Genomic DNA, 11,524 nt, shown 5'->3' with positions numbered 1-11,524 from the left:
TGCTTGAGCTTCCCGTTGCGCCGCTCAGGGCTGGCCTCGTCGCCATCGCGGGCGGGCGGGGGCTGCGGTGTGGCGTGTGCCTTTACGTCCCGCGTGTCGGCGGGGGAAGCGGCTCCGTGGGGACCGGTGCACAGATCGTGGCTGGCGTGGAGAACGCGAATACATCCTGCCTCTACACCGCCTCTCGCAATACAAAAAGTCGGGGGACATCAAATGCTGCCCTGCGGGAGCTAAGCCCAAAACAGGATCAGGTGGTCTGTCTGTCAGTAGGTATTGTGGAATTCCTTGCCAAAGGATGTAGAGGCGAAAGAATTTCAAAGAGACGCTGGAGAAGGATTGGAGGAAAAATCTGTTAAGGTTTACCAACAGGCAAACTGCAGTAGGTCAAAGGAATCCCCCAAACCAGAAATAACGGGGCAGAGAGCACTTGGCAGAGGTACAGAGGCCCTGCACACACATATGTTTTCCTGGGGCATCTGTTTATCCCCGCTTTGGGTGACAGTAGACTGATTGAACCTTTGGTCTGAACAACTGTGGTTATTCTTACGTGCCTCCTAAACTTTTCTAGACAGCCAGTAAGGGTGAGCACCTCACTGGTAATCTCTCTTTTGCCATATTTTTCTAAAAATGCTGAGAGTTCTATACCGTTATTAAATTTCAGCCAAAGAAATTAGTCTTTTCTAAAGTTCTGGGCAGAGAGAATGATGGGAAACCAAAATAGCCATAATCTTTTAGGAAAAAAAGCATTTTGAGATCTCTCACAAAAATGGGAGTCCTATATCTGGGATGGGAAGTAAGAAATCTTAAAAAGTTGAAGGGGCTGATGGAGAGGAAAGGCTTCCTTTCCCTTTAGGGCTTTGTATGACAAAAGGGAATGGCATCTGTTGTTTGGAGCTTTTTTTTTCCTGTGATTTTAACACATTGATTCTTTAGTTGCTGCAATTTTAGAAGGAATTTCCATTTTACATTTGGTTTAATATGTCTTAGCTCCACCCTCCTTCTCCATTCAGTAAAGAATAACGTGTCACGTAATACCCTTTATTGAAGATAAAGCTGGGCAGAAGCTCAGCATACCTTTGTCAGAACTCTTGACTTCAGGTTTTTCTAGGAAGTACAGAAGCTTTTCCCTGAGTCAGTGGTCTTTTTGCGTTTGTCTTCCAGTTCTGTTGTGCCTTTGATTTAAGACAAACATGTATCCTCAACTTTCTCTAGAAGACAAAAAAAAAAATCCAGTTATTCTAGATATGGTACAGTTAAGTGAGTCCTTTTATTGCTGAATTGTGTTTATTCTAAGCTTTTTTCTTTTCTTTTTTAAATTTTAGAATTATCCAGCATGTCTTCACTAACAGAAAAGGACAGACCAATTGTTCAGCTGTTACTGAACACTGGTACTTGCCCGCGGTGTATTTTGAGGTTCTGCTGTGTGGGATCACAGACACTTTATAGGCATCCGTACAAGGTTTGTTCTTTGTATTCCTAATTAGAATGTGTGAACATATGAATGCAGTGTTCTTTGCCACTACCCTGGAGGATAAGGTTGCTGCATTCTTGGGCTCTTTGCTTGAGAGGAAAACTGTCGTGTTTTAACCCCAGCCAGCAACTAAGCACCACACAGCTGCTCGCTCACTCCCCATCCCGCAGTGGGATGGGGGAGAGAATTGAAAAAAAAAAAGTAAACCTCATGGTTTGAGATAAAGGCAGTTTAATAGGACAGAAAAGGAAGGGAAAATGATAGTAATAATAATAGAATATACAAAGCAAGTGATGCATAATACAATTGCTCACCACCCGCTGACCGATACCCAGCCAGTCACCAAGCCACAGTGTCCCCCAGCCAGCTCCCCCCAGTTTATATACTGAGCATGATGTCACATGGTATGGAATATCCCTTTGGCTTGTTTGGGTCGGCTGCCCTGGCTGTGTCCCCTCCAGACTTCTTGTGCCCCTCCAGCCTTCTTGCTGGCTGGGCATAAGAAGCTGAAAAATCCTTGACTTAGTCTAAACACTACTGAGCAACAACTGAAAACATCAGTGTGTTATCAACATTCTTCTCATACTGAACCCAAAACATAGCACTATACCAGCTGCTAGGAAGAAAATTAACTCTATCCCAGCTGAAACCAGGACAAAAATGCTTTGCAAAATGAGTTATGAAAAATTACTGCTGCTACACTGCAATTTTGAAAAATTACAAGAATCGTAGAATAACAATTGTTGTGGGTTAAATGTTAAGTTTGACTGTGAAAGTTGTTATGTATTCCCTGAAAACACCAGAAAACAGGGCATGTTAGCTTCTGCACAGCATGGCTCTATCACTTTTGAAGCACAGCAGCTATGACTATTCCCTCTGTTGTTTTTCCTTTAATGTAATAAGTAGTGAAGGGCCTGTGGGCAGTGCAGCTGATGCAGAGGAGGAACCATCTATGCTCCAAACTTTTTTGCCTCATACTTCCTTCTTCTTTCAGTAGAATTGGTAGGGGGACGTAACTGAAGAATTGCGGAGCACAGGTTAAGGATAAATCTTCCTTTTTCAATCAGTCAAACACAGTGTTATTAGGCATCCTTTTTAGCTGACCTTAGTGCTGAAATTGAGTGTTCCTCAAATTTTTCCTAGCTGTGCACAATCATTCCTGCCTTTGTTCTTCTGTTTGATACTCCTCAACTTGGTTTTGGCTATTTGCTCCTCCTCCATATTGGTTCTTTGAGACTGCTCTCATTGTGTAGGCCAAATAAACATCTCTGTTTACCTGGTCTGATCCCTTGTCTTTATGCTTGCATCTTCTGGTGTCTGCTTTGATTTTTTCACCTTCATTTAAGTTTAGACTGCAGAATTCATTTTTAACATCTTTCTTCTTTATCCTTTTCCATTTTCCATCAATCATTTGAGAAGTGTTCGTTCTGTATGCCATTTTTTATTCTTCTGCATCTCTACGTAGTTTTCCTCTGAGTTGCAACAACACAGTAACTGCTGTCTTTGTTACTGAAGACCTTTTAATAAATTTTTCTTTTGGAACTATGTCTTGCCTCTATCTCTCATCCTTCCTAAAATTCAGAGACATGCAGGTAATTCTTCTCTCTCCTTACCAGCACATCCTTTAATTTTTGTAGGCTTCTCTCTTTATATGAAGTTCTTCCTCTGTATATTTAATTTCACCCTCACCTGTATCTGCTTTCATTTTCTTCTCATACTATACTAGCCAACTGTCTTCCTAGTCATCTGGGCTAATGGAGTTGGAGGGATTAAATGCTAACATAATGACAAACAAAAAGGCAATAAACATCTATTTTCATTGAATAGTGATAGGACCAAAGATAAATGCATTTCTGCAAGTCAGATCTGTAAAATGTTTTCACTCTTCTTGGATGATAAACAAGTCTGTTCAGCAAAATTCAATTTCCCTGGATAATGTTTTGAGAGAAATACAGCTTAGAGCTTTTTAATTGTGTAGATGTCTTTTGGTATAAATTCCAAGTTATTAATTACATACACTACGGCTAAACTGGAATGGTTAGTACTACCTTTTAGAATTGTGTTTGTAAGTGCTTGTTACGGCATTGTAGAAAAGAGAAAAAAACCAACAACAGTATAATTCCTCTGCTTGTGTTAGGATTTGATGAAGGATTTAAAAGAATTTTTGAAAAAAAATCAAGAAAAAGAAGATACAGTTTGTTTTGACGTAGTTGATCCACCTTGTAAGAGAATCAGACTTGAACACACAGAAGAAGGGCCTGATGATGTGAACCACAATGGAGGACTCCAGCAGATTCCTTCGGTTAACAATGAAAATACTGCAGTGGAGAACTTGGCTGTGAAGGTTTGCAATGTGTGTTTGGGAGTTCTTCAGGAGTTCTGCGAGGTTGACTTTGTTAAAAAGGTAAATAAATACCTGTTCTTAGTCTTTCTGTGTACTTTTTCTGGAGCTTGTGTGTGTTGGGACCTACAGTATAGAGCTGGCAATTAAAAACACCGTGCAGTTAAACAATTGAGAGAAAGACACTGGAAAACAAATGGAAACATTTACCTATTTTGAATATTTGAAATGTAGGTGGCGCCATTCAGCTTCGTACTGCTCACGGACAGTGTTTGTGTACCTCCTGTGCAGCTGGGAAAGAAAACTTGTCGGTGTGACCGTATTTTACCCAGGCCTTGTCATAGTGTAGCTTTTTAAAAAAATAGCAATGCAGGTGCAATGGAATGACTGCCAGGAGCACATTTTCCTAAGAAAAGGACTTAACAGATACATGGTTACATGAGTTTAGGAGATAACCTGAGGTTCAGCTGTTTAGATTACAAGGAAAACCTCACTCTAAATGGTGACCTCTCTTCACTTTTTTTGTGTGAAGGGAAAATGAGGAGACATCAACTGCTGTGCTCTTCAGCTTAACTACATGTTCCTAATATAGCATGAGTCTGTCTTTACAATGTACTACCATTTAGAAAGCCACAGAGGAAGAAAATGATTTGGTGATACAACAGATTGTAGATAATGGAGAAAATACGAGTTAGGAGAGAATATGGGCATAATGACTGTTGCAAACATCATCTCTGAGGAATAAAATTGCTTATGTGACAAACTGAAATATTGGCTAGAAAAATCCCACTTGCATTTGAGATGTTTAATAGAGTTTTAATAGAAAAAAATTTGGTTTAATAGTATGAATATATCTAAAAATGGGACTAAACAGAAAGCGTAGTATATAGTTTCTGTTGTTGCAGTGCATGGTGTTTCTTTTTTGTTTCCATTGGCAGAGTATATATACTTTTACTGAATCCACTTCTAAGACTTGTTTAGGAGTTAGTCTTTTGAGTAGCAATGGAAAATCTGACAGCATTTGTTAAGGCACCACAAAACCTGATTATTTTATGAGGAAATTGCCTTATCTGCGATGTCGATTTCACCTTGAAAGCTCAGAATTTGTCTTTAACGCTCACTAAAATCACTGCCCTTTTGGATGACTTCTCCATGTGTGTTTAAGCTTACTTCCAGTAGGGACATCTGGCTATCAGCTCTTGCCAGGCTACTTTAAAATGTTTGATGTGTGTTTGGGTTTTTACTTTATTTCCAGTGATAAACATGATTTTTTACAATGAAGAGTGAGTATGAATTAATACTGTGGATACCTGTTTGTTCCTATCTTATCCAGGGATCTTAAACATTTTTATTGTCATAGAATTGTATCACTGCCAGGAAGAAAGACATTCTGAGTCAGCTGTTCTAGCCTTTGGTCACTGTGGTGTAATTCATTGCGCTAAGATATGCAATTGGTCTTAGCCTTAAAACAGTGGGTTTGGTTGTTTCATAGCAATAAGTGTACAGTTTATTCGTAACTTTTGTTTTTCACAGAACAAAAAAGCTTGTATTTCAAAAAGAAGTTAGGGATTACTCTGGTTTGTATGTTTGGCATCTATCTGAATGTGTATTAACATGGATTTACAGTAATTATGCTAGAATAAAGAATATGCCAAAAGATTATCAACTCAGTTCCATTGCTGTGGTTTAACATTAAAAATCTTTCTCTTACAGGTGTGCCAAAAGGTTAATTCCGCTGACTACCAGTTCACTAGTTTTGTATTTTCTATGTCGCTACCCCCACAGCTGTCTGTTAGGGAGGTAAGTGTTTACAGATATTTCTTCATAACTTAAATGCATATTAAAGAAAGTAACTGTGGAATGTACAAGCTGGAGGTGGTTTGATTTTTAATTGCTATTGTTTTAAAAAAACACAAACACATGCTAGAAGTGAAGTCTGCTCTCCCCTTCCTTTTTGGTGAGTATTATTTTAATTAATAAAGTGTCTGAGTCACTTCAGTTTTCAGTTAGCCCAGGAGTTACTTTACATCTGAAAATCTAAAAGGAGTTTCTTTAAACCCTTGGTGTATTGTTCCCTTTGGTACAGATGCCAGCTCTGCTTTGTGGATCTTCTCAGAGAAGGAACTGCACAGCTGGTGCCTTCCCTGAAATAAATGATAATTGGTAGTGCAGAATACAAATGAAGGAATTTGAAGATGAACTCTTTAACTGTTCAGAATTTTAAATGATGTGAAAATACGCATTTTAATAGTCACCTGTCTTGGGCATTGTTGAAAGTCTAGATTTGTAAAACTACGGTTTATAGCAGTTGTAAAAGTACTGATTTTGATGGCAATTTTAATCAAACTTAAATTGTTTACATTTCAGACATTTAATTACAGAGGATAATGATAATATGGAGGAGTGTATAACCCTGGTAATTTTTTTTTTTTAATTGAGGGAGAATACTAAGTGTAGTATAACTTGATCAGTAAAGCAACAATTTTTGCTTAGTTGTGAGATGTTTTACGGCGTTCCCCTGCTTTCTGACATAAAGCAATGCAAAAATACTATTCTGAAGGGCAACGTGTAAATCTTTACGATAGCTGCCTGCTGTGGTAAGATGTAGTAGAAGCTTCAGTGAACATGGCAGAAAGAAGTGGAGGTGGTCTTGGATTCATATATAAACCTGTGGTTAGGTCTGTTCTCATCCCACACAGTTTGATTGTTAAATAATCTACTACACTTTTAGTGTTGATTTTGTCCTGTTAGTTCTGGCATCTCAGGCAAATGCCAGTGTAATAGCTGCATTGTGCTAACATATTCTACTTTTAAGACTTCTTGAACATAAGATTCTCTACTTCCCATCTGAAATTGAGCATAGTTGGTGTGTTTGCCTCAGCTGCCACTGTATCTGGTAAAATAATACCAGAACAAATTGCTTTGTGCTTTCTGGCTGCATGAACTGCCCTTATTCCCATTTGATTTTATGGTCATCCAAAACATGAGATATGTCAAAAAACCACTTTCAGGCTAGGTGAGTATATGGATGCATGCTTGTGTGCCCATGATGCTCTGTAAAACTCCAAATGTAGGTCAGACTTACTCCAACTTTATGCCCGGTGTAAGCTTAGGTGTTTAAAAAAAGAAGAGCCTTTTTATTTTTAGGGTACTATTGATCAGGTCTTTTCCATTTTCAGTCTACCTTTGCTAGTCATTACTGAGACCTCCCTTACTCTATCCATTATAGCCTCAATGAGCAAAAAACAGTGATGCACAGAATCTTTCGGCTAGAGTCCCACCTGCAATTCCCAAGTTACCAGGTTCTTAATCAAGTTCTTAATACATTTCCATTATGCATCTTTACCTTGACAGCTATAGTTTATCTAGCTTAAAAATAACCTCTTTTTTTTTTTTTTTTCCATAGCATAGCTATATAACAATGGAGGCGAGGAAAGAAGAATTTGATGCTGCTGTTCTTCCTCACCCTCCTTGTGGGTCTTTGCCAGAATGCCTCGGTAGAGGGTGTTGTTGCATTGCAGTTCTAGCTCAGTGACGTTCTTGCACTAATCTGAACAAGCAGGGCAAGTGTGTCTGTCTGCTTTTGAGGCAGCCTTGGCTGTAACTGGAAGCAAAAAATAATAGTTTGCTTTAGAGAGTTCCTCTTGCTTTGTCTTCTAAGTGCAGTAAATTATTAGTGTGATAAAAAGGATGAGATGTAATTTTTAACCTGTCCATCTGCTTCATTCAAGGCATCTTGTCGTTATGTTCAAGCAAACAAACAATACTACAGTGCTTGGTACAACCAAGGGAATACAAGTTGTGGTGTGGGTCCAGAAATGTATAGGTGGAGTGAGATGAGTAAGTAGGAAGCGCCAAAACCAGATTTGTTCTCCTTGGAAACAGTTTCGGTTCGTCTGGGAGCAGGTCTGCATTAGGAAGTTCCTGCTGTCCCTTCTATTCCATCCCTTCAGTCTTGCCAAATGCTAAACCAGCTGTTTGTGTAGCTGTGCTCTAACTGAAGTGGTGAAAATGGGTGATGGTGGAGAAGGAACCTCTTTAAAATCATGGGGGTTTATTTGCCACCTATCCCTTTATCACTTCAGAAAATTGGTAAAAAACAGTTCCAGTTTTACAGTTACAGAAAAGCAGCAAGTAATATAAAGTCAGAATATCTCAAATATCTCAAAATGCTTTGTGTTGAAAAGAGGTCTTTTGTTAAATTCTGCTTTTAATCCTTTGAACTGCACTGTACAAGAACATATGTAATTTTATCATAAAAGGACACCCCAAAGACAGCCTCCCTCCCATTGACCTTTTGTATGACACACGGATTTTCTGACTTCTTTTAACAAAAAATCAGAAACTGCCTTTTAATATTACCTTCAACTAATTTAATTATGACAGTTGTCATCCTGCCAACTCTAAAACGTATGATAGGAGCTGAAGAAGAGTGGGACATAAAATTTACATTTGCATAGTATTTGTATCTGTAATGCAAAGAAGCTATCACCTCTTCGCACAAGTAGGATATTTGATTAAAATAAATCATAAATACAAGAGTCCCAAGTTTATGTCAGACAACTACATTAGAATATGAAGTGAGTCATGCCCTTCAAAAGGGTGACTGTTAGCTATGTCTGTAGTCTCAGTTGTGATCCATCATCCTGGTACTTGCTACAAGGACATTGATGCAAATAGCATCTATAGTCATTACTCCCTGTAGGACTGTGTATACCTCATCACGGAATTCCCCATCTTGAAGCCCTTTTCTAATGGTGTAGCTGGGATTGCACATGGTATTTCAACTGTTGCCACTGTGATCCCTCAGATAGCATTAGAATAATATCCTGCAGCTTGTAATCAATATAGTGCCTGAGCCAGTGTATTTCAGAAATATATTTGCTGTTAAGCATTGCCCTGCAGGCTTGAGCTCTGTAATGAGCATTTTTCATTTTCAAACCACTTCACAAACATAAAGTAATTATGAAGTAGAGGGATCTGATCCCCTGCTTCACATACAGCTGGGAGAGAGCGGAGCAGGGGAATGAAGGCGTAGGAGTAGAGGGGTTTGGCTGGCTTGGTGGTTGAATGTGATTTGGAATTTGGGATCTTTTGGCTTCTGTGCTCACAGTACCCTACTCTATTGTTTCCTCTTAATTGAAGGGGAAAAGTAATTTCTTTAATTCTCTTTCAGTTTTGAAGTCAGGAGAGAGAAGATGAAATTTGACCCGGGGTCTCATTTTAGCATAGCTACTCACATGCAGTTTTCTCTATTTTGTAATCGTACCCCTATAAAACAGGGGAAAGGAGTGAGATTAGCCACCTGACTGCGTACCAAACCTACATGTGCTTTAAATCAAGGCATGTGAAATTTTTTAAATTGGCATTTGTCAAATGCACATTTCTAGACCCAGTTCTATGGTTGTCATATTCTCTAGTTCAGAATTATGTTCAAGGAATTTAAATTGGAAACTTTTTCTTTATGATTTTATCTGGGTTATTATGCAAAAAAGATTACAATATACTTCATGGTGTTTTGTGAAGCAGTCTTACTCATACTGTCTACTTATGCAGGATAATGAATCACAGTGAATTTGAGTAAACAGTATTCCATCAATACTATATTTATTTTGTTCAGTAGCATGCAGTTTTGTATATCATGTATCTAACAAAGTTTGTGTCCTCTCCCCTCAATATTTCTAGCATTGTTTTTAGGATTCCCTCATTCTTTTAGATGTACCAAAGGAAGGATAATAGACTTTTTTTTGATTGAGTTCCTCTATTAGCATGTAAAAGAGATCTATGATGTGGTTCCTTTTGATATCAATGAAAAGGTGATGTGATCTTGGCTCTGCTCCTTTTAAGTTTGATACATGTTTTCAAACCTCTTCGTTAGAATTATTTCCTTGGCAATAGACAGTAATTCTTTCGACAGGGTTTGGGGGGAGGTTATTCTTAAAGCACCATATATGAAGAGTGAAAGACAGGGAAGGGATTTAAAATTGTGAAGAATTTGAATCAGTGGAGTTCACTGATTTTGAGATACCAACTCTTTTGGACATTGTATATGTGTATATGGTTGTATGACAAGCGTATGGAGTCACCTTTCTCTGACAATTTACTAGTAGTCTGTAGTCCACAGATTGAAAACGACTAATTCTGATATTTTCATTGTAGTTGCTTCAAGCCAAACAACTCGATTTTTTGCAATTCATCTTCAGTGAGGATGGTGAGACTAGGTGTCCAGACTGTGTATTGACATTACAGGTTCTATTAAGGATACCAGTTAAGTGGTATCCTGCCAGTCTTAATGTGTTTCATTGTTGTTGTTAGTAGAGGAAGAACTGAAAATGCTGTTGTTGTTGCTTAGTTGTAGGAATTTTTGAGGGGAGTTTTTTTCTTATTAGTTGCTTTTGCACTGATAGGCATTCTTTGAAATGGAAACATTGTACGGTTGTCTGAATAACTGTGTCCAACATCACTTTTTTTTCCACTTAATTAAAGACCTAATAGAAAGGCCATTTGGGGTCACAGTTAAAATTCTGGTTAACAGCAGCGCACTTCATTTTAGTAAGGTATGTCTTCATTGTGGTGTAGAGAATGCCAGTCGCTCTTGGCCCACACAGAGGCAAAATTTAAAGACTAAAGTGCTGAACAATTACTACACTGAAGTAATAGATCATTTTGTAGAATCAATATGTCAGTACAAAGAAAAGTGAGTGAGACTGCAAAGAGACGCACCTCTAAAATATTTGGCTCCCTAGAGCAGAGTTTGGGAAAGAGATGCTTTTGGAAGCTTTGTGCATAAGCAATGTTGTTTGGAAGTCTTCAATTTCTTGATAGTTTTAAAATTTGTTCAAGTCTGTGTTGCACTGATCTGATGGCTGTTGCTCCTTTGTGCTTACTTTTGTATTTTTCTATTGTCCTTTCATACCACTGGTAATTTTAATTCTGCTTTTGACCTTTGTTATAAGCATTGTTAATTCTTCTACTGCTGATTTCCATTTGTTGGCTGGGACACCTAAGTGATAGGTCTTTCCTGGGCAGTGTCACATCTAAGGGGCGTGCTACATTATGTTTCTTTACATATATAAGGCTGCTAGAGGAGAGGAGTAGAGTTTGAGGAAGTATTTACACTGCACAGATTGAGGACAATCAAGCATTAGAGCAGGTTGTCCAAAGAGGTGGTGCAGTCTCCATTACTGGACATGTCAAGAACTCATTGGATAGAGCCCTGAGCAACCTTGTCTGATTTCATAGCAGATCCTGCTATAAGGACAAGGTTGGATAGAGACCTCCTGAGGTCCCTGAATTATCCTGTGGTCACATATGTACAGAAGTGTATCAGGAGCTGCAGAAGGTGGTATTCACAGAGAATCTGCACAGAGCAACAGGGGGACAATTGGGAAATGAAAAAGGAGAATTCAAGGTTGAATCTGCCCATGGTTCTCAGATCACATCTTCCAGCCATTCCCGTGTATGCTGTGTGATAACTGTTAGTGAACTTGAGCATTGGTACTAAAAGCTCCCTCTGATTTCTAGAATTATTCCTTCTGGTCCTCAGCTTTCTCACATTCAGTCCATGTCTCCTAAACTAAGTGGTGTGCTTTAAATAAGGGGCAGTCCTCAGGGAAAGGGGTCGCGATTACCATAAGACCAAGTATGTCTTATATGTCATGTTTTTTATAATGGATGGTAACTGAATTTGCTTTTTTTTTTTAATTTATGTG

The 11,524-nt window shown here is 38.7% G+C and overlaps 1 protein-coding gene across 6 annotated transcripts in view; it reads left to right on the top strand.

Annotated features, from left to right (window-relative positions):
• Window positions 1–11,524, top strand: part of PUS10 (pseudouridine synthase 10) — a 35,926-nt gene that overhangs the window by 360 nt on the left and 24,042 nt on the right. For 3 of the 6 annotated variants that reach the window (XR_008234711.1, XM_052784012.1, XM_052784009.1), the window contains exons 2-4: window positions 1,323–1,459; window positions 3,609–3,875; window positions 5,526–5,612. Coding sequence is in view for 5 of the 6 variants with exons in the window: in XM_052784012.1 (XP_052639972.1) it covers window positions 1,323–1,459; window positions 3,609–3,875; window positions 5,526–5,612 (491 nt within the window). In the remaining variant the exon portion in view is untranslated. The other 3 variants (XM_052784011.1, XM_052784010.1, XM_052784013.1) reach the window with 3 other exon arrangements.

The sequence above is a fragment of the Harpia harpyja genome, chromosome 4, assembly GCF_026419915.1.
Source record: "Harpia harpyja isolate bHarHar1 chromosome 4, bHarHar1 primary haplotype, whole genome shotgun sequence".
In the NCBI taxonomy this organism is placed as follows: Eukaryota; Metazoa; Chordata; class Aves; order Accipitriformes; family Accipitridae; genus Harpia; species Harpia harpyja.
Note: the sequence above shows the minus strand (reverse complement) of the source record. Positions and strands in the feature narration are given on the sequence as shown.